This window comes from Rhinoderma darwinii, chromosome 1, assembly GCF_050947455.1.
Source record: "Rhinoderma darwinii isolate aRhiDar2 chromosome 1, aRhiDar2.hap1, whole genome shotgun sequence".
Taxonomy (NCBI): Eukaryota; Metazoa; Chordata; class Amphibia; order Anura; family Rhinodermatidae; genus Rhinoderma; species Rhinoderma darwinii.
In genome coordinates this window covers 441,798,630-441,822,392 of record NC_134687.1, presented here as the reverse complement: position 1 = coordinate 441,822,392, position 23,763 = coordinate 441,798,630, and the positions used below count along the sequence as shown (strand labels likewise).

General features: G+C 43.0%; 1 protein-coding gene across 1 annotated transcript in view; it reads right to left on the bottom strand.

The window, feature by feature from the left end:
• Positions 1-23,763, bottom strand: part of LOC142652441 (solute carrier family 2, facilitated glucose transporter member 11-like) — a 117,627-nt gene that overhangs the window by 8,093 nt on the left and 85,771 nt on the right. Inside the window, exons 9-11 of the mRNA XM_075828104.1 lie at positions 14,385-14,486; positions 14,096-14,171; positions 1,194-1,321 (exon numbers count right to left, since the gene is read on the bottom strand). Coding sequence (XP_075684219.1) covers positions 1,194-1,321; positions 14,096-14,171; positions 14,385-14,486 — 306 coding nt within the window. The remainder of the gene's footprint in view (positions 1-1,193; positions 1,322-14,095; positions 14,172-14,384; positions 14,487-23,763) is intronic.

Here is a 23,763-nt window from a genome sequence, read left to right as displayed (position 1 = left end):
TTTTTTCTGGGGTGGAATGGAAAAAAGACAGCAATAACGCAATATTTTGTGTTTTTTTATTGAGTTTCGTTTTCATGGCATTCACCATGCAGTATAAATGACATGCTACTTTAATCGGCGGGGCGATAACATTACGGAAATACCTAATTTTTTTATATTTTTACTACTTTTGCACCATAAGACCCTTTTTAACTGTTTAACGACCGCTTGCTCTCTTTTGACGGTGGGCGATGCAGGTCCTTAGTCTATAGCGACGTATTTTGGCATCGCCAAAGAAGAGGCTTATGAGCGCTCATTTCTTTAAACAGGAGCTGTAACTAACAGCTCCTGAACTAAGAGCAACCTGCTGAATACAGCTGGGATCAGAAAAAACTCAGACCCAAGCTGTTTAACCCTTTGAACACGGTCCGGAAACCCGGTGATGCGATCAGAGACTGGTGAAACCCTCTGCAGTCAGCCCAGGGAACCTAGAAAGATGTACTATTTCGAAGCAGTGGTAGAAAAGGGTTAAAAGTGTTTTTGAAAAATGAAAATCTAAATCATACGACGCCCTTCTCTCCAGAGATGTCTGCACATACGACCGCTCCATTCCACAGTGACCACAAGGGTTCGCTCGCGAGCTCAGTCCAGACTTAAGAAGCCAAAGCGCACGCAGGTGGGAGATTGAACTGATTGCACCCTGGGCTATAAGAAGGGCTGTGCCCCTTCCTCCCATGCCTGAGTGTTGTTGTCGTACCCAAAGTTCGTCTATCAAATAGTCTCCTAGTGTTTTCCAGTTCCCAGTGTACCTGTATCCTGTATCCCGTGCTATCCTGGTCAAGTGCCGAGTTGAGCTGTAGTCGTGCTGTGCTGTATTCCACGCCTGTCCTGCTACTCCACGCCTGACGTCTACCTGCTGCCTAGTCCCTGCCGAGCCTACCTTGCTACTGTCCGAGCTGCCACAGGTACCTTATACGAACTCTGGACTGTGACCTGCGCCCTGTTGGCCAGCTGCCATACCGTCAAGGCGGTACGGTCCAGTGGTTCCACGAACATAATGTGACACATAGCCACAATCATCATTTTTATTCCTGTGCAGCACAAATTTTACAATTAAAGCTTATCATGGATTGGCTTGTTTGTGTTTGAACAGTTCAGTTCTTACATCTTAACCATAATTGCTGTTAAATAAGACCCAAAGAAATAATACTTACGACTATAAATGGGAAAACCATTCCTATTGCAAAAAAACTTATCCAGTTTACAGCTCCTCCTATCATGTAAGCTCCTGTACGCCCTGATTGCGTGAATAACTCTGCAGTTAGGGTATTTGTGACACCACCTAGGAATTTGAAAAAACATAATAGTTTAGGTTAACAGAAAGGTTTCCTTTAACCAGAATTATTAAACCTGTTGTTATATGTCCTAAGAGCAGTATGCTTATCTAATAGTATGGGTGTAACTAATAGCCAGCATGGTGCACTACATGTAACCGTGTGACTGGCACACTTATAGAAGCTATATCGGTGTGCAATGATAATTCTAAGCAGCCACCCCCTCATGAATTGTAGGCGTGAGAGTGTCTGTTCATCAGTATATTGCACCTGAGCAATCTCCCTCAATGTAGCATTATGGTTTGTCTACATCCTGCTGGGAATTGGTGTGTGTACCTGTCCTTGTGAGTAAGCATGGTCTTTTTCAGTGATTTTAAATTAATAAAGTTATTTTTTGTGATTTATTTGTAATAGGAGTGTAGGGACTCGCAATACGATGAGGACCCTTGACGTGGGTTGCGAGCTTGCGTATTTTGGGCAAACTATCAACTAATACATAATGTTTATCATGGATATTTTTTGTTTATTATGGATATATTTTCCTGATGCAGCCAGGCCTTGTAATGTTGGTGGAGTATAGTGTGTCAGTACTTCGTGTGGTACATTTAGAAGGTGCTGGGTAGCCCGCCTGATCTAATAGTATGGGCTTAACTATTAGGATGTAAGCCAGCATACTTATACAGTGAAGGAAATAAGTATTTGATCCATTGCTGATTTTGTAAGTTTGCCCACTGTCAAAAACATGAACAGTCTAGAATTTTTAGGCTAGGTTAATTTAACCAGTGAGAGATAGATTATATATATATAAAAAAAAAAGAAAATCACATTGTCAAAATTATATATATTTATTTGCATTGTGCACAGAGAAATAAGTATTTGATCCCCTACCAACCATTAAGAGTTCAGCCTCCTCCAGACCAGTTACACGGTCCAAATCAACTTGGTGCCTGCATTAAAGACAGCTGTCTTAAATGGTCACCTGTATAAAAGACTCCTGTCCACAGACTCAATTAATCAGTCTGACTTTAACCTCTACAACATGGGCAAGACCAAAGAGCTTTCTAAGGATGTCAGGGACAAGATCATAGACCTGCACAAGGCTGGAATGGGCTACAAAACCATAAGTAAGACGCTGTGTGAGAAAGAGACAACTGTTGGTGCAATAGTAAGAAAATGGAAGACATACAAAATGACTGTCAATCGACATCGATCTGGGGCTCCATGCAAAATCTCACCTCGTGGGGTATCCTTGATCCTGAGGAAGGTGAGAGCTCAGCCGAAAACTACACGGGGGGAACTTGTTAATGATCTCAAGGCAGCTGGGACCACAGTCACCAAGAAAACCATTGGTAACACATTACGCCGTAATGGATTAAAATCCTGCAGTGCCCGCAAGGTCCCCCTGCTCAAGAAGGCACATGTACAGGCCCGTCTGAAGTTTGCAAATGATCATCTGGATGATTCTGAGAGTGATTGGGAGAAGGTGCTGTGGTCAGATGAGACTAAAATTGAGCTCTTTGGCATTAACTCAACTCGCCGTGTTTGGAGGAAGAGAAATGCTGCCTATGACCCAAAGAACACCGTCCCCACTGTCAAGCATGGAGGTGGAAACATTATGTTTTGGGGGTGTTTCTCTGCTAAGGGCACAGGACTACTTCACCGCATCAATGGGAGAATGGATGGAGCCATGTACCGTCAAATCCTGAGTGACAACCTCCTTCCCTCCACCAGGACATTAAAAATGGCTCGTGGCTGGGTCTTCCAGCATGACAATGACCCGAAACATACAGCCAAGGCAACAAAGGAGTGGCTCAAAAAGAAGCACATTAAGGTCATGGAGTGGCCTAGCCAGTCTCCAGACCTTAATCCCATCGAAAACTTATGGAGGGAGCTGAAGATCCGAGTTGCCAAGTGACAGCCTCGAAATCTTAATGATTTACAGATGATCTGCAAAGAGGAGTGGGCCAAAATTCCATCTAACATGTGTGCAAACCTCATCATCAACTACAAAAAATGTCTGACTGCTGTGCTTGCCAACAAGGGTTTTGCCACCAAGTATTAAGTCTTGTTTGCCAAAGGGATCAAATACTTATTTCTCTGTGCACAATGCAAATAAATATATATAATTTTGACAATGTGATTTTCTGTTTTTTTTTAAATATAATCTATCTCTCACTGGTAAAATTAACCTAGCCTAAAAATTCTAGACTGTTCATGTCTTTGACAGTGGGCAAACTTACAAAATCAGCAAGGGATCAAATACTTATTTCCTTCACTGTATAAGCTATATCTGTGTGCAATGATAATACTAAGCTACCATCCCCCTCATGAATTGTAGACGTGAGCGTGTCTGTTCATGAGTATATTGCACCTCAGCAATCTACCTCTATGTAGCGTTATGGTTTGTCAGCCTCCTGCTGGGAACTGATGTGTGTACCTGTCCTTGTGATTAAGTATGGCCTTTTTCAGTGGCAGTATGCTAGTAGGTGTTAAAGGAGTTGTCCATGACCGGACAACCACAGGATAATATGTGATCGGTGCGAGTCCGACATCCGGACCCCGCACCGATCAGCCGCTTAGGCTGCCTCCGGGCGCAGGATGTTTTGAAGGGTATGTATAATAACAGGAAAGGAAAAGGGGAAAGTAGTGTGATCAATTAATTATGAAAATAATAAATTCTTTATTAATAAATAGTTCAAATAACAATGTTAAATTTTTAATTCGTAGTGCCAATGAGCCTTCACTTGACACTGTAGACAAATAAATATATTGAGTAATCTTACTCCGTTAAAGATCATTTACAACCAGTGAGACAAGTAGCCTCAATCTTGGGTATATGTTTTTTACATTAGTTAGCCAGCAATCATTTAATGCTGAACAAGAGGTGTTGTTAAACATTCACTGTTAGAGCATTAGCTAAGAACTCTATCAGATTAGCGTGTCTCACAATACGGGCTATGAATGAACCCTGAACGCCTCGAATTACGCCTGAAAAAACGGCTCCATTACGCCTACAAACATCTGCCCATTGCTTGCAATGGGTTTTACGGTGTTCTGTTCCCACGAGGTGTAATTTTACGCGTCGCTGTCAAAATACGGCGCGTAAAAAGACGCCCGCGAAAAAGAAGTGCATGTCACTTCTTGGGACGTCTTTGGAGTCGTTTTTCATTGACTCCATTGAAAAACAGCTCCAATAACGTCCGTAAAATACGCCGCAAAAAATGCAAGTTGCTGAGTTGCTAAACAGCTCCGTATTTTCAGATGTTTTTGGTCACTGCGTGTGAACATACCCTGACAATTAGAAAAAGTATTCGGCACACACAGTCGTGGGTTTTAAATTCTTTGAATTTATTGCATTAGATGCCAGAGGTTTGGTGCGTGCAACGTTTCGGTCAGAGGACCTTCGTCAGGCACTATAAGTGTACAGAACGATACACGTAAGTATATTAGCATCATATACATATATAAACCATAAAAGTAACATATACCATGACATAAGTGAGAAATAAAAATAAAAATAAAATTTGAAGCAACAAACGTAAATAATAAAGTTAAAACAAGAACAGGGTCTAAGGAAAATCACATGTGAGATTCCTACGTTGTACATGATATACATATCATAAAGTAGTAAACTTCAATATTGCGTGTAAATGGATGGATGTATTTTAGATAGTGTGTAGAACACGGGTATGACTGGGTGTCTATTGGTCAAATAAGATACCGTCTATTGGTCTATCGTACCTAAAGCCATATGTTTTTCTAGGACGTTTTTGATCTTCAATGCGATCTTATTAGTGGGGTCCTGGTTCACAGGCAGGTACACGGATGTGTCCTGTAGCTGCCTATGTATCTCTCTGAAATAGGTGGACTTATCCATAATTACAATTGCTCCCCCCTTATCAGCAGGTTTGATAATTAACTCCTTGTCCCCGGTAAGGGAAGACAAGGCTTGTCTGTCCAGGTTACTTAGATTGGCCTGGCATTTGAACTGGCCTAGTCTAAAGTCATGATTAAATTTGTCCACATCTCTGTGGATCAGATTAATAAATGTCTCCAATGCAGGTGAGTTCTTTGGAGGGTTGAAGACACTTTTGTTCCTCAGTCCAAAGTCTCGAGAGGTTATCACGGGGCCCTCTGAAGGGTTAACATCTGTCCCTTCATTCCTCCGGGGCTCCTCCATGCTGGAGAAGTAAACCCGTAGGCGTAGGGATCTGAAGAAACAATTAAAATCCATGTCTAACTGGAACAAATCGTACCTGTATGATGGGCAGAAGGAAAGGCCCTTCTGGAGGAGGAGTAACTGGGCTGGACTCAGGGTTTTCGACAAAATATTGACTACCAGTGACTGTGATATAGAGGTCATACCTGTGATCTCGTCTCCATTGCCCGATTGATTTCCTCTTGGTTGCTTTCTGCCTCTCCTCGTCCTCTTCTTGGGCGTCTGCCCCATCACTGGAGGTGATAATTTTATTTTGCTATGAATCGGTTTTCCCAGAATATCCCTTCTCCGCGCGCTTCATGACTATCTAGAACCATTTGCCCCCCCGTGTGCACAGATCAACTATAATTACTATGCCTGCCAGTCTGTGACGGCAATCTGGGACACGATCAGGCCCCTTAATAACACTTATCAGAATCTACCATGCAGTGGATATTACTGATCATGCTTTTATCTATTTGACTCCAGGCCACCACTATTCCTATTTCTAACTCATCCTCCTAGAGATATAGGTGTCAAAACCCACCAGATCTGCGCTACTGTGGTTCCCCTTCAGTAGGACACGCCCCCGTCACGGCACAAGACTTAGCTCGATGCGAAACTAGCCAGGACTACGTAACAGGGATTTCCCCCAGCAGAGACACGCCCCCAAGAGTGGGCGTGATAGGTGTTTAGCGCCGGCCAATCAGCTGCTGGCAAGACTGAGTCACGCTATGGGAGACACCCCGAGCATCTCTCTGGCCAGGAAATAGAACGCCCTCAGTGTGACGTTGACAGCTCAACGCACGCTGAGGAACGCCTACTGCCCGCCCTACACGGGGATATTTAAACCACAAGTGTAACACTCTAGTTAGCGCCAAAATAAATGGAAACCCGCCATACCGATGACAGCGCCGAACTTCTGGACACACCAGCGACCAGTGGGAACGAGGTAAGACTATAATAGTCTTGTACTCACTGCAGTTCTTTTACCCAGTTACATCTGGGAGGCGGTAGAAAGTAACATACTCACCATATATTGCCTGACTTGTTCATCTAGACAGTTTATAGGAGTGATACTTCAATCTGATAGCACACCAGCAGCCTTCAGCAAATAAGTGCATGGGACGCCTGATCTCTAACAGACCTACTAGGTTAGCTAAGTTACTATGCGTTCTCTGCCCGCTTGACTATAAAACATCAATGTGTCGTACAAGTTATTATACCCACAGAACATCAAATGCACGATGTTTTCCCTGCTATGTTTTCTTTCCTTAAATACTGAAGTCTAGATATTTTGTATGTGGAATAAAAGCATCCACAGAACCTTTCACCAATGTATATTCTTCTTCTATCAGGGATTTGTGCAGCATGGAGCATTAAGATGGATATTGTCGATTATTAAATTGTACTGTGCATTATCTAGACCTCTGGGAGACATTCTATTCTATACCATACGTCTGACCATATCGTGATGTTGTGCCAAGGATTAAGATGTCATCCATCCATTTACACGCAATATTGATGTTTACTACTTTATGATATGTATATCATGTACAACGTAGGAAACTCACATGTGTTTTTCCTTAGACCCTGTTCTTGTTTTAACTTTATTATTTACGTTTGTTGCTTCAAATTTTATTTTATTTTTTATTTTTATTTCTCACTTATGTCATGGTATATGTTACTTTTATGGTTTATATATGTATATGATGCTAATATACTTACGTGTATTGTTCTGTACACTTATAGTGCCTGACGAAGGTCCTCTGACCGAAACGTTGCACGCACCAAACCCCTGGCATCTAATACAATAAATTCAAAGAATTTAAAACCCACGACTTTGTGTGCCGAATACTTTTTCTAATACGATTGGGTTGGGACCCTATTCGTGCACCTCCTCTGGTCTAGTGCACTCTGAACCAATCTATACCCTGACAATTGATTGTGAAGGCACGCTGCTGGTTAATTGCAGAGGCACTCAGATCTCTATTATACTGTGCTGGGGGTTCCGACATCGGACTGTAATGAAAGCCCAGTGATGGAGGAACCTAGTTAGGTGACAGTCACTGCGTGTCCGTCAGATTGCACAGAGACCAGCACAGCATATAAGGTACAATGCTGTGCATGGTCAAGTAAAAGAGTTACACAGGATGAACCGGGATCAGCTGTCTGGGTGTTTGTCAGCACATCCAGTACAGTTTAGGGCTGCTACGGCTCACTGAGCACACACTCTGTGTGCAGCGTCGACGATAGACTGTTGAAATGACAGTCTCTGCGTATCTATGACGCTGCTCTTTGTGGCTTTGTATTCATTGACTATTCTGAAAATACCCTTTAAGTTATATAGGATTCATTCTGTGTCTTTTAGGCCTTATTCACATGAGTGTGTGTGTATTGCGCGCGCAAAAAACACTGCATTTTGCGCGCGTAGCAGTTCCGTGTGGCATCAGTATTTGGTGCGTGCCTGCGTGATTTTCGCGCATATGGCATCGTTATGACTCTCTGTTTTTATGTTCACAAACATAAAAGCAGGAGGTGCTTTTATGTTTTCATTCATTTATTTGACAACTGTAACACGAATCACGTGCGCCACCCGGAAGTGCTTCCGTGTGCCGTGCGCGATTTTCACACACCCGCTGACTTTCTGATTTTCACACACCCATTAACTCACTGTCGTGAGTTTTATGCATCACGGACAGTCTGAACGTCCTCATTGCCTAACATAGGTACGTGCGACGCGCATGATTTTCACGCGCGTATCACGGACGTAAAATACGTTCGTGTGAATAAGGCCTCGCACGGACCTATATACAGTAAATAGAGAAATGAAGGAAAAAATAAAAGCACTTCCTTAATTTCTTTTTCTAAACATCAAAACCGCGTATCATAAGGATGGCATATGCGTGAAAATCACACAGCCACGCACCATTCACTGATGACACACGGAACTGCAACGCGCTCAAAACGCTGCATTTTTTGCACGCGCAAAATGCACACGTTCGTGTGAATAAGGCCTTACTCTGTTAATTAATTTATCATTATTAAGATTAAGATTACTCAATACATTAATTTGTCTACAGTGTCAAGTGAGGGGTCATTGGAACTGTTATTTAAACATTGTTATCTTAACTATTTATTAATAAAGAATTTATTATTTTCATAATTAATTGATCACACTACTTTCCCCTTTTCCTTTCTTGTTATTATACATATTATTGATATGGTGGTGTACACCTAGTGTGATCCAATACTTTAACTACTTGTTAAATTATAAGAGGGTAACATCTATTTTATATCTCCTACATGTTTTGAAGGGTATGCAGTAGTTGGAGCCAGAAGCAGATGGTTCTGCAGAACTGCAGCTCTGCTCTCATTCACTTAATTAGGAGCAGAGCTGGAGTACTGCAGCTTCGCCGTTATTCCGTTACCAGAGCCATCTGCTTCTGGCATAGACGTCTGGTGCCCGGAGGCAGCCGGAGCGGCTGATCGGTGTGGGGTCCGGGTGTCGGACCCCACCGTTCATATCCTGATGACCTATCCTGTGGATAGATCATCAGTTGTCTGGTCGCGGACAACCCCATTAAAGGCTATGTAAACCTTTGAATGGCATTTATTTATTTTTTTATAAAAAGGTCAGTCAGTGTGATTGGTGCAACTTTATAAATAGTTTTTATTAAAAATTATATTAACTTTTTGAGATACAGCTGCTCTGTGTTCTCTATACAGAGCAGCTGTATCTTTCGCTATTACCTGAATCCTTCAGTCCGCGGACCTGACGGTTTCAGTGTCAGCGGATCCTGCGTGTCTCTGACACACAGGATCCACCTGTAATCAATCACATGTAAATTCATAACTTAGATGTGATAGATTACAAGTGGATCCTGTGTGTCAGAGATATACACAGGACCCGCCGACAGTGAACCCATCAGTCCCACAGACCTGACGGGAACAGGATTTAGCGAATCATACAGCTAATCTGCATAGAGAATACAGAGCAGCTATATCTCAAAAAGTAAAAATAATTTTTAATAAAATCTATTTATAAAGTTGCACCAATCACACTGACTGACCTTTTTTTACATCAAAAAAATTCCATTCAATGGTTTACATAGCCTTTAGCTAGGTTCACATCACTTTTGGGCATTATGTTCAGGAGGACCATTTGAAGTATTCTGCCAAACGTATGCCCCAGACGTGTGTAACTGTATGCATATACAGGGGAATAAGTGTGCCATTGACTACGCTTTTCAAAACATTGAGGCAAAGGTATTCCAACGTATCCTGATCAAATGCATTCCAAAATTCATCTGCTGCCATTTGGTGCCAATGACAGCCTACAGACGTATCAGATGTATACGTCAGAAGAATTTCCCAACATATATGCTAAAAATGGAGGCAAAACTTATGTAAACCTAGTCATTATGCACTGAACACCCTCTTGAACTCCTAAGGGTATTACGGACGTAATTGGAGCTGTTTTTCAATTACGTCCCAAGAAGTGACATGCACTTCTTTGACGCGGGCATCTTTTGACAGCGGCGCGTAAAAAAAAGCCTATCTGCACAGAACACCGTAAGACCCAATGAATTCAATGAGCAGATGTTTGCCGACGCTTTGGAGCCGTTTTTCCGGCCGTAATTCCAGGCGTAAAACGCCTGAATTACGTCCGTAAATAGGGTGTGTGAACATACCCTTATAGGGGGCTGTATGTACACAAGCTCGTCTTTCTTGGCTTCTTTGCTAATAATTACCTGGTCCATGGTTTCTTTACATGAAAGGTGCTGTGCAGCTGGTAAAGTGGTTGGTCGACAGATGTGTTGATCTTTGCCACAAGAAAAATTTCTATATATACACTGATCAGCCATAACATTAACCCTTTCAGGACTGAGACATTTTTTGCTTTCTCATTTTCGTTTTTCACTCCCCGCCTTCCAAGAGCCATAACTTTTTTATTTCTCCGTCAATAAAGTGGTGTGTGGCCTATTTTTTGCGGGAGGAGTTGTAGTCTCTATTGGCGTCATTTAAAGTGCCATATAATGTACTAAGAAACTGAAAAAAAAATTCCTTGCAGGCTGAAAATGTCAACTTAACTTTATTCTGCGGCTTAATGTGATTACAGTGATATGAAATTTCTATAGTTTTTTATATTTTACTACTTTTACAAAGAAAAAACTATTTGTTAAAAAATAATTGTTTTGTTTCACCACATTCTGAGAGCCATAACTTTATTTTTTCCTCGACGATCTGTAGTTTTTATGGGTACCATTTTTTGGTACATAAAACTTATTGATCACTTTTTATTACATTTTGGTGACCAAAAAATATGTTTCTTTTTTACGGAGTTAACTGTGCGAGGTAAATAATGGTATATTGTAATCGTTTGGACTTTTACGGAAGCTGCAATACCAATTTTGTCTCTTTTTTTTTTTTTTTACATTACTTTAGAGGGAAAATGGGAAAGGGTTTTTTTTTCTAACTTTTAAGATTTTATCATTTTTTTCACTATTAATAACGTTATTTAACTTGTTTTTTTACACATTTTATTAGTCCCCCTAGGGGACTTGAACCAGCGATTGTCAGATTGCTGCTACAATACACTGAAATACTAATGTATTGCCGTATATTGTCATTTTTCCAGGCTTCTGCCTTAACAGAAGCAGACCTGAGGGCCTTCATTAGGCCCCTGGGCTGCCGTGACAACTATTGGCAACTCGCGATCACGTCACTGGAGGGCCGATGAGCTGTGGGAGGGCACAGGAGGGCCGCCTCCTCTTTTTAACGCCTCAGATGCTGCGGTCGTGATTGACCGCAGAATTTGAAGGGCTAAACGGCCAGGAACAGCACAATCACTGATCCTGGCCGTTAGTGCTGGGTGTCAGCTGTAAAACCGGAGCGTAAGGAGTGGGCTCATCACGTGAGCCTGCTCCATACATCACACACCCGCACCTTGACGTGCTATTACGTCGTGGTGCGCGAAGGGGTTAAAAATCACTTGCCCGGTGCCGGAAAACAGGTCTGACCATTAGAGGCATGGACTCGATAAAACTTCTAAAATTGGCCTGGGGTATCTGATACCAAAACAATAGCAGCAGATCCTTTAAGTCCTGAAGAACAGACTTGTATTTAAAGCCCATCCCATAGATGCCTGATCGGATTAAGTTCAGGGAATTTGTAGGCCAACTCAATACCTTGAATTCTTTGTCATATTCCTCAAACCATTCCTAAACATTTTTTGTACTGTGGCAGGGTGCATTAGCCTGATGAAAGAAACCACTGTGTATTTGGTCTGCAACAATGTTTAGGTACATCACAGGATGTGTCAAAGTATCAGCCACATGGATGCCAGGACCAAAGGTATTCCAGCAGAACATTTCCCACAGCATTACACGGTCTCTGCCAGCTTGCCTACTTCCCATAGTGCATCCTCGTGCCATTTCTTACTCAGGCAAGCGAAGCACACACACCCAGCCAATCACATGATTTAAAAGCAACGTGTTGTGATGCACTGTGTATTCTGACACCTTTCTATCAAAGCAGGCATTAACTTTTCAGCAATTTTTGCTACAGTAGCTCTTCTATAGGATTGGACTGGTTCAGCACTTGTCCTTCCTCGGAGCACTACTGGTGGGTACTAACCACTGATGCGCTGACTGTTCACTTGCTGTCTAATATATCCCACCCCTTGACGGGTGCTATTGGCCATTGTCAAGAGATGCTCAATGTTATTAACTTTAATGTTATATTAATTCTATGGCTGATTGGTATATATATATATATATATATATATATATATATATTTATATATATATGTATATATACACTACCGTTCAAAAGTTTGGGGTCACCCAGACAATTTTGTGTTTTCCATGAAAACTCACACTTATATTTATCAAATGAGTTGCAAAATGACTAGAAAATATAGTCATGACATTGACAAGGATAGAAATAATGATTTTTATTTGAAATAATAATTTTCTCCTTCAAACTTTGCTTTCGTCAAAGAATGCTCCATTTGCAGCAATTACAACATTGCAGACCTTTGGCATTCTAGCTGTTAATTTGCTGAGGTAATCGGGAGAAATTTCACCCCATGCTTCCAGAAGCCCCTCCCACAAGTTGGATTGGCTTGATGGGCACTTCTTGCGTACCATACGGTCAAGCTGCTCCCACAACAGCTCTATGGGGTTGAGATCTGGTGACTGCGCTGGCCACTCCATTACAGATAGAATACCAGCTGCCTGCTTCTTCCCTAAATAGTTCTTGCATAATTTGGAGGTGTGCTTTGGGTCATTGTCCTGTTGTAGGATGAAATTGGCTCCAATCAAGCGCTGTCCACAGGGTATGGCATGGCGTTGCAAAATGGAGTGATAGCCTTCCTTATTCAAAATCCCTTTTACCTTGTACAAATCTCACACTTTACCAGCACCAAAGCAACCCCAGACCATCACATTACCTCCACCATGCTTGACAGATGGCGTCAGGCACTCTTCCAGCATCTTTTCAGTTGTTCTGCGTCTCACAAATGTTCTTCTGTGTGATCCAAACACCTCAAACTTCGATTCGTCTGTCCATAACACTTTTTTCCAATCTTCCTCTGTCCAATGTCTGTGTGCTTTTGCCCATATTAATCATTTCCTTTTATTAGCCTGTCTCAGATATGGCTTTTTCTTTGCCACTCTGCCCTGTAGGCCAGCATCCCGGAGTCGCCTCTTCACTGTAGATGTTGACACTGGCGTTTTGCGGGTACTATTTAATGAAGCTGCCAGTTGAGGACCTGTGAGGCGTCTATTTCTCAAACTAGAGACTCTAATGTACTTGCCTTGTTGCTCAGTTGTGCAGCGGGGCCTCCCACTTCTCTTTCTACTCTGGTTAGAGCCTGTTTGTGCTGTCCTCTGAAGGGAGTAGTACACACCGTTGTAGGAAATCTTCAGTTTCTTGGCAATTTCTCGCATGGAATAGCCTTCATTTCTAAGAACAAGAATAGACTGTCGAGTTTCACATGAAAGCTCTCTTTTTCTAGCCATTTTGAGAGTTTAATCGAACCCACAAATGTAATGCTCCAGATTCTCAACTAGCTCAAAGGAAGGTCCCTTTTATAGCTCCTCTAAACAGCAAAACTGTTTACAGCGGTGCTAACATAATTGCACAAGGGTTTTCAAGTTTTTTCTAATCATCCATTAGCCTTCTAACACTGTTAGCAAACACAATGTACCATTAGAACACTGGAGTGATGGTTGCTGGAAATGGGCCTCTATACACCTATGTAGATATTGCATTAAAAACCAGACGTTTGCAGCTAGAATAGTCATTTAGCACATTAACAATGTATAGAGTGTATTTCTGATTAATTTAATGTTATCTTCATTGAAAAAAACTGTGCTTTTCTTGCAAAAATAAGGTAATTTCTAAGTGACCCTAAACTTTTGAACGGTAGTGTGTGTATATATATGTATATATTTTATTGTAAATTGTGTTTGTCATTTTTGTTTAATAAATAACAGAAAAACTGTTATAAAAACATTTGCATTGCCCTGTTCATCGGCATACTGTTTTGTTGCAATTTGCCATATTGTTAACATACCTGGTCCCAGACCAAAACTTAATATAAAAGCTAGAAGAGCTGTCATACTAAAATAGGGTACCGATGGGGACGAATCCTAGATAAAAAGAAAGAAAAAAAGTTACTTCAGTACTTATCATTGTAAGAACAAGGCCAACAGCTTTGAAAGTTGAACTGTTGGTAAAAAAAAAATCTGTTATATATTGAGAATGATAAAGGTCACAGTTCTGTATTTTGGATCATAATTAATCTGCTTTATTTAGCTACTGTAGCTCTTTCAGATATACAGATGATAATTTATAATAATTACCTGAAATGTAAGTGTTACTGTTAATACAATGCAAAACAATGCCATAAAGGTATAGCCTCCAATGATAAGAACCCGTCTTCCAGCTCTGTCTATGAGCAAACCCTGCAAGTAATAAATTAATTATTAATACAGGGAGGCAATTAAGAGAAACATCAGCTATGAAGAAAATATACTGAGATTTCATTTATAAGCCACATAAAGAACTTACATTTCCCCATATATTTGGAGCCAATTATATTACTGGTAACATAACTGGAGCATTCCAGTAATAACCTGAAGGGATTCTCTTGTATCTAGTCATGTATCTCTTAGGGTATGTGCACACGTAGTGACCAAAAACGTCTGAAAATACAGAGCTGTTTTCAAGGGAAAACAGCCCCTGATTTTCAGACGTTTTTTGAGCAACTCGCGTTTTTCTCAGCGTTTTCGCTGCGTTTTTTACGTCCGTTTTTGGAGCTGTTTTCATTGGAGTCTATGAGAAAACGGCTCCAAAAACGTCCAAAGAAGTGTCCTGCACTTCTTTGACGAGGCAGTCATTTTACGTGTCGTCATTTGACAGCTGTCAAACGACGACGCGTAAATTACAGGTCGTTGGCACAGTACGTCGGCAAACCCATTCAAATGAATGGGCAGATGTTTGCCGACGTATTGTAGCCCTATTTTCAGACGTAAAACGAGGCATAATACGCCTCGTTTACGTCTGAAAATTGGTCGTGTGAACCCAGCCTTAATCTCTTAATCTCTGTATCTCTTAGGGTATGTTCACACGGCCTATTTACGGACGTAATTCGGGCGTTTTTGCCCCGAATTACGTCTGAAAATAGCGCCTCAATAGCGCTGACAAACATCTGCCCATTGAAAGCAATGGGCAGACGTTTGTCTGTTCACACGAGGCGTATATTTACGCGCCGCTGTCAAATGACGGCGCGCAAATAGACGCCCGCGTAGATGAAGTGACCTGTCACTTCTTTGGCCGTAATTGGAGCCGCTATTCATTGACTCCAATGAATAGCAGCGCTAATTACGGCCGTAATTGACGCGGCGTTCAAGCGCCTGCACATGCCGGTACGGCTGAAATTACGGGGATGTTTTCAGGCTGAAACATCCCCGTAATTTCAGCCGTTACGGACCCCCGCCGTGTGAACATACCCTTAGGGTATGTGCACACGTAGTGACCAAAAACGTCTGAAAATACGGAGCTGTTTTCAAGGGAAAACAGCCCCTGATTTTCAGACTTTTTTTGCGCAAATCGCGTTTTTCGCGGCGTTTTTTACATCCGTTTTTGGAGCTGTTTTCATTGGAGTCTATGAGAAAACGGCTCCAAAAACGTCCAAAGAAGTGTCCTGCACTTCTTTGACGAGGCAGTCAATTTACGCGTCGTAGTTTGACAGCTGTCAAACGACGACGCGTAAATTACAGGTCGTCGGCACAGTACGTCGGCAAACCCATTCAAATGAATGGGCAGATGTTTGCCGACGTATTGTAGCCCTATTTTCAGACGTAAAACGAGGCATAATACGCCTCGTTTACGTCTGAAAATAGGTCGTGTGAACCCAGCCTCAATCTCTACCTACATTTAGGCCAGGTTTACATGCAGTGGAAAATGTGTGCAGCAAAATCTGTGCATTGCAAAGTGTGAAATCTACTGCAAAAATCCACAACATATAGGGCATGCAGTATATTTAAAATTTGCAGTGTATCCTAAAATTGTTTCCACTGCATGTGACCTTAGTGTGTAAAATACCCCAAGTGCTGGCATGATGCTAATGATTTAGGGTAAATATATTAAAAAAAACATTTTTATCATCCAGTAGAAATAGTCAAACATGATTTTAACCGGTTAAGGACTAGGCTGTTTTACAGCTAAATGCCCAGAGCAAATTTGACAATTTTGCTATGCGCTTATTTAGAGGACTATAACTCTTCAGGTGAATAAAGTTCATCTTTAAATTTTACACTCTTTTTAAAGGACAGATAGGGCTTTGTTTTAGTGGCATTTGTCAGTATATATCATTTTAATTTTTTTCTCTAAAGTGGGCAAAATTGGAAAAAAATGCAAGAATTTAGCAATTGCGTCAGTTTATGATAGCATTTTTCACACACGGTATGGACCACGGACAAAATTAATCTCCTTTCACATTCTTCCACTTCTCCCGTGCATGGGGATACCAAATATGTGTGCCTTATTCACTGTGCGGGCATGTGCCAGGGCTTGGCATAAAAGGAGGCTTTTTGGCCTTTTCGGTCCAGGAATTTAGCATTTGATTTTATAGCCGCATACTGTTTTCTGAGGGGCGTAATGCTGCTGAAACATTAGAAACACCCCATAAATGACTTCATTCACACAAGTAGACCCCACAAGGTTTCCTTCAAGGGGTTTATCATATTTTTAGCAAGTCCAGTTTTCTTCTGAAAGTTTCTTGAACAAGATGGAACAAAAAAAAATCAGCTATTTTTTAGCAAATGCGTCAGTTTAGGCTAGTATTTTTCACACACGGTATAGACCACGGACAAAATTAATCTCCTTTCACATTCTTCCACTTCTCCCGTGCATGGGGATACCAAATATGTGTGCCTTATTCACTGTGCAGGCATGTGCCAGGGCTTGGCATAAAAGGAGGCTTTTTGGCCTTTTCGGTCCAGGAATTTTGCATTTGATTTTATAGCCGCATACTTTTTTCTGGGGGGCGTAATGCTGCTGAAACATTAGAATCACCCCATAAATGACTTCATTCACACAAGTAGACCCCACAAGGTTTCCTTCAAGGGGTTTATCATATTTTTAGCAAGTCCAGTTTTCTTCTGAAAGTTTCTTGAATAAGATGGAACAAAAAAAAATCAGCTATTTTTTAGCAAATGTGTCAGTTTAGGCTAGTATTTTTCACACATGGTATAGACCACGGACAAAATTCATCTCCTTTCACATTCTTCCACTTCTCCCGTGCATGGGGATACCAAATATGTGTGCCTTATTCACTGTGCGGGCATGTGCCAGGGCTTGGCATAAAAGGAGGCTTTTTGGTCCAGGAATTCTGCATTTGATTTTATAGCCGCATACTGTTTTCTGGGGGGCGTAATGCTGCTGAAAGATTAGAATCACCCCATAAATTACTACATTCACACAAGTAGACACCACAAGGTTTCCTTCAAGGGGTTTATCATATTTTTAGACAGTCCAGTTTTCTTCTGAAAGTTTCTTGAATAAGATGGAACAAAATAAAATTAGCTTTTTTTTAACAAATGCGTCAGTTTATGCTAGCTTTTTCACACACAAAATGGACCACGGACAAAATTCATCGCATTTCACATTCTTCCACTTCTCCTGTGCATGGGGATACCAAATATGTGTGCTTTATTCACGGGCATGTGCCAGGGCTTGGCATAAAAGGAGGCTTTTTGGCCTTTTCGGTCCAGGAATTCTGCACTTGACTTTATAGCCGCATACTGTTTTCTGGGGGGCCTAATGCTGCTGAAAGATTAGAATCACCCCATAAATTACTTCATTCACGCAAGTAGACCCCACAAGGTTTTCTTCAAGGCGTTTATCATATTTTTAGACAGTCTGAGTTTTCTTCTGAAAGTTTCTTGAATAAGATGGATCAAAATAAAATTAGCAATTTTTTAGCAAATGCGTCAGTTTATACCAGCATTTTTCACACACGGCATAGACCAGGACCAAAATTAATCTCCTTTCACATTCTGCCACTTCTCCCGTGCATGGGGATACCAAATATGTGTGCCTTATTTATCACATAGAGATGTAGGAGGGCGGACGATAGAAGAAGCTTATTTCACAAATCGCTTTTTTTCAAAGCTGGTTTTACAAAACTCAACAGAGTTTCTATAACACTTCCAAAATATCTGCTCTTGAAGCAGAAATCCCAAAATATTCATCTAGGGGTATAATGGGAATTTATTTTTTGGGGTTTTCTAAAATAAGAAATTGCAGGTTTATGCAAATGGAGCTCTCCAGCAGATGAACTTTAGAAAATATGCAAACATGACATCCACCCCCCACCCATTCCCTCCCTCACCCGTGGAGTAAAATCAGGGGAAAAATAAAAACGTAATGTAGGGCAAATATATTTTCAACGAATTAACTAAAATCTAATAATTCAGAACAGTGTGGTATTTTTTAAAACATGGCTCAATGCACAGGCCTGGTTGCGAGGGACATGAGGGACAGAAATATCGGGAATCTTTGCGGTGACCGTCTTTTCTGCAGACGCTGCACTTTTTCTGGGGGTTGCTTCTGGTTGCTGTTGGGGGAATCCGACTGATGAAGTGTCTTTCAGTCAGTCGCGTGACATCCTCAGACTGGGGGAATTCTCGGGTGTCCTGAACATCAAAAATGAGGCCTTCAATCATTTTTTCATGGAAATCCAGGTATGTGTCTCTGCCTCTTTTTTGTAGAGCACAAATGAGTTGTGGATGGCCACCTGTAACAAGTAAATGGCCACTTTTTTGTACCAGGTTTTAGTTTTGCGTTTTACTAAATAGGGCTGTAAAACCTGGTCGCTTAAATCCACCCCCCCATGTGCTTGTTATATTCGGACACGCTCACTGGTTTGTGCTTGTCCGATGTTGCCCCTCTTTCCCTCACTGCCACTGTTCCTGCGGTATGAATCGTGCTTAGCACATACACATCTTTGCGATCCCTGAACTTGACCGCCAGCAATTCTTCAGATGCATAAGCACAGGAGTCCCCCTTTACCATGCGCTTCCCCACTAATTGCTGTGGAAAACCAATTCTGTTTTTGCGCATGGTACCACATGCCCCAGTCCTTGCAGCATGCAAATGCCTAAACAGGGGCACACTGGAATAAAAATGATCACAGTACAGCTGGTACCCCTTGTGAAGCAGAGGCTGCATTATCTCCCACACAATTTTGCTGCTGGTGGAAAGATCAAGGGGGCATCCAGGAACATTTATTGTGCGGTCCCGCCCTTCATAAATTCTGAAGGCGGTGGTATAGCCTGACCCGCTTTCACACAATTTGTAGAGCTTAACGCCATATCTTGCCCTTTTGGAAGGTAGATATTGGCGAAAGCTAAGTCTGCCATGAAAGTTGAGGAGGGATTCATCCACACTTACATTCTGCTCAGGGGTGTAGAGTTGCAGAAATAAATTATTCAGGGAATTTATTAGCGGTCTTATTTTGAACAACCAATCCCGGTTTGCATCGGTACTTGGGGGGGCCTGTGTTCGTTGTCATTGAAGTGGAGGAACCTCATTATTGTCTCATAACGAGACCTGGGCATTACTGCAGAATATACTGGGGTGGCTTGGGCGGGTCTTGTTGACCAGTAAGACCTAATGGAGGGCTTTTTGACAATACCAATATTTAGGGTGAGCCCCCAAATTTTTTTTAATTCCTGCCAATTGGTGGGCGTACAATCTCTGGCATGGGTGGATGAAGGTTTCTGCCTTATATATTGAGTGGCATATAAATTTGTTTAGTGGACAATCTGATTTAGGATGTCGTCCGTTATAAATAAATGGAAGTAATCCATTTGGACAAAATTTGTATTGTCCACGGTTATGCCAGGAGTGGCAGTAAATCCGTGGATTCTAGGCCCAAAAGATGGGGCAGGTGCCCATACAAGAGCCTGGACTGGAGGGACCAGGCTGTCCCATGCTACAGCGCTACTTGGCCCTGCGCTTTCATGTTCTGCAGTTTCAACTGCATCAGGGACAACGTCCCCTGAAGATGAACCTGAAGTGACGCTCTCATCGTCACTACCTAAAACAGGTTCCATCTCGGACGCCATCTCTGATGCGGTCTCCGACTCAGACCACAGCATGGCGTATGCCTCCTCGGCGCTAAACAACTTCCTCGCCATAACGTAACTAACACTAGCACTAACTAAACAAATTTTTATATGCACACTGTTTTATATGCAGAAATGCATGTGATCGCTGTGATTGGTTGTCACAGCGATCACATGTTCAGGGGCCAAAAGATTGGCCCCTGACATTCTGCCCAGTGCCCATGGCTGTCAGCAACGGCCAGGGCATAGAGCTGTGTGCACGCGATCGCGCGTGCACAGTCTCTGAAGTGCCGCCGTAAATAGTCTATATGGCGGACTTCAGAGACCCTGACCGCTGGCCGTATAAATACGGCCAGCGGTCGGGAACCTGTTAAAGAGCGATTGTACAGATGTAGCCATCTTCAACTTGATTCTGATAACTTGCTGGAGCGTGATATCACATAACAAAAGTCATTGAAAAGTCATTGAGAAAAAGTTAAAGCGTAACTACACGTTCGATCAAATTTTTATTTTCTAGCAGAATGTGTAATATAAATATATTTTGTAATATACTTTATTTATGAATTTGGGCTCCTTTTTGTGTTATATGTGTTTTAAATGGCCACTATGACACTTTTTTACTACATTTTATTTCTTGTATTTCTCCTGTTGCTAGCAGAAATCCATACACCGTTTGAATGTATCGGTGTACGGATTCTGCTGCCTATGAGTACGGGTGGGTGGTGGCCCCATCCGGACTTCAGATGTGCACGCCCCCATCGTGACGTCAGGAAGGTCTCTCTGCCTCTATGTACTATACAGTTCTCTATAGAGTAACCGACTGTTAGGGATCTGCCAGGTACTTCATCTAGGTATACTCCTGGGATTAATCAATCCACACCTGAGGCCAGACCTGTTCGACTGACACCATCTCCCACCAACCAGGGTGGCAGGCTCAGGAGTGGGAGAGCCTATCGCGGCCTGGTCTGTCGGAGTTAGCTCCGCCCCCTGTCCTTTATTACCTGCCCTGTTCTCTCCCTCAGTGCTTGTAATTCTTTTGGATTCCTGGCCCCACTGCTGCTTGCTCCAGCCTGCTTCTGCCGTGCTTCTGCCTTGCTGCAGTTCTGCTTGACCTGCTTTGCTTTGCCCCTGGCTTGCTTCTGTCTCCTTGCCCGCTTGGGTGTACTCACTTCGTCCTGGTCCTGACTGTCCGTTCGCCGCTCCGTTTCCTCGTGGCGTTCCGTGGCTACTGCCCCTTCCCTTGCATGTTCCCTGTTTGTTTTCCTGTGCACTTAGATAGCGTAGGGACCGCCGCCCAGTTGTACCTCGTCGCCTAGGGCGGGTCGTTGCAAGTAGGCAGGGACAGGGCGGTGGGTAGATTAGGGCTCACTTTCCCTTCACCTCCTTCCTGCCATTACATAATTACAAGCCCTTACCTAGTCTAGCATTTCTCCTACGCTGACGCTATCATGGACCCCCTTGAGACCCTGACCCAGCAGATGCAGGGCCTCTCCCTACAGGTCCAGGCCCTGGCCCAAAGGGTCAATCAGGGTGACGCTGCTTTAGTAGTACCCCTCACCTCACCTCTAGAACCCGACCTCAAGTTACCTGACCGGTTCTCAGGGGACCGTAAGACGTTTCTCTCCTTCCGGGAGAGTTGCAGACTGTATTTCCGCCTAAAGCCCCACTCCTCAGGTTCCGAGAACCAGCGGGTGGGTATCATCATATCCCGACTCCAGGAAGGGCCCCAAGAGTGGGCCTTCTCCTTGGCTCCTGACGCCCCTGAACTTTCCTCTGTTGATCGTTTTTTCTCTGCCCTCGGACTCATTTACGACGAGACTGACAGGACTGCTTTAGCCGAGAGTCAGCTGGTGACCTTACGTCAGGGTAGGAGACCGGTTGAGGAATACTGTTCTGATTTTAGGAAGTGGTGCGTAGCTTCTCAGTGGAACGATCCGGCCCTAAAGTGCCAGTTTAGGTTAGGATTATCTGACGCCCTGAAGGATCTGCTGGTTAGCTACCCCTCGTCTGACTCCCTTGACCAGGTTATGGCCCTAGCAGTACGACTTGACCGACGTCTCAGGGAACGTCAGCTAGAACGCTTCAGTGTGCTCCCCTCTGACTTTTCTGCGATCCCCCCCGAGGTCCCGTCTCCTCGCCCCTCCACGGAGGACTCGGAGGTACCTATGCAACTCGGGGCCTCCATGTCCCCTCGACAACGTAGGGAGTTTCTCAGAATGAATGGTCTCTGCTTCTACTGTGGGGACGACAAGCATCTACTGAACACCTGTCCCAGGCGCAAGAATAAGAAGCCGGAAAACTTCCGCGCCTAAGTGATCATCGGGGAGGTCACTTGGGCGCACAGGTATTTCCCGTTAATGTGAAACGCAATAAAATTTTGCTTCCCTTTCAGGTCTCGTTTGCTGGCCGGGCTGCCACGGGCAGTGCTTTCGTGGATTCAGGGTCATCTGCTAATATCATGTCTGTGGAATTTGCTATGTCTCTAAAGATGCCTTGTATTGATTTACCTTATCCTATCCCTGTAGTAGGAATCGACTCTACTCCCCTTGCTAATGGTTATTTTACTCAGCATACTCCTGTTTTTGAACTCCTGGTTGGCTCCATGCATTTGGAGCAGTGCTCTGTACTGGTGATGCAGGGATTATCGTCTGATCTGGTTTTAGGCCTTCCCTGGTTGCAGTTGCATAATCCCACGTTTGATTGGAATACTGGGGATCTCACCAAATGGGGTAATGAATGTCTTATGTCATGTCTTTCTGTTAACTCTATTTCTCCCCGGGAGGAGGTAAACACGCTTCCTGAGTTTGTTCAGGACTTCGCCGATGTGTTTTCTAAGGAGGCCTCCGAGGTGTTGCCCCCCCATAGAGATTACGATTGCGCTATCGATTTGGTGCCTGGTGCCAAGCTTCCTAAGGGTAGGATATTTAATCTTTCATGTCCTGAACGTGAAGCCATGAGGGTGTATATCCAAGAATGCCTGGCCAAGGGTTTCATTCGCCCCTCGACTTCTCCTGTAGGTGCTGGCTTCTTCTTCGTGGGGAAGAAGGATGGTGGTCTTAGGCCGTGCATTGATTACCGTAACCTGAATAAGGTCACCGTAAGGAACCAGTACCCACTTCCTTTGATTCCGGATCTTTTTAATCAGGTTCAGGGAGCCCAATGGTTTTCTAAGTTCGATCTACGGGGGGCATATAACCTTATCCGCATCAAAGAGGGGGATGAGTGGAAAACTGCGTTCAACACACCCGAGGGTCATTTCGAATACCTGGTCATGCCCTTTGGGTTGTGTAATGCCCCTGCTGTCTTCCAGAATTTTATTAATGAAATCCTGAGAGAGTACCTGAGTAATTTTCTTGTTGTGTACCTTGATGACATACTGGTGTTTTCCAAGGACTGGTCCTCCCACGTGGAGCATGTCAGGAAGGTGCTCCAGGTCCTTCGGGAGAATAATCTGTTTGCTAAGACTGAAAAATGTGTTTTTGGGGTACAGGAGATACCATTTTTAGGGCAAATCCTCACTCCTCATGAATTCCGCATGGACCCTGCCAAGGTTCAGGCTGTGGCGGAATGGGTCCAACCTGCCTCCCTTAAGGCGTTACAGTGTTTT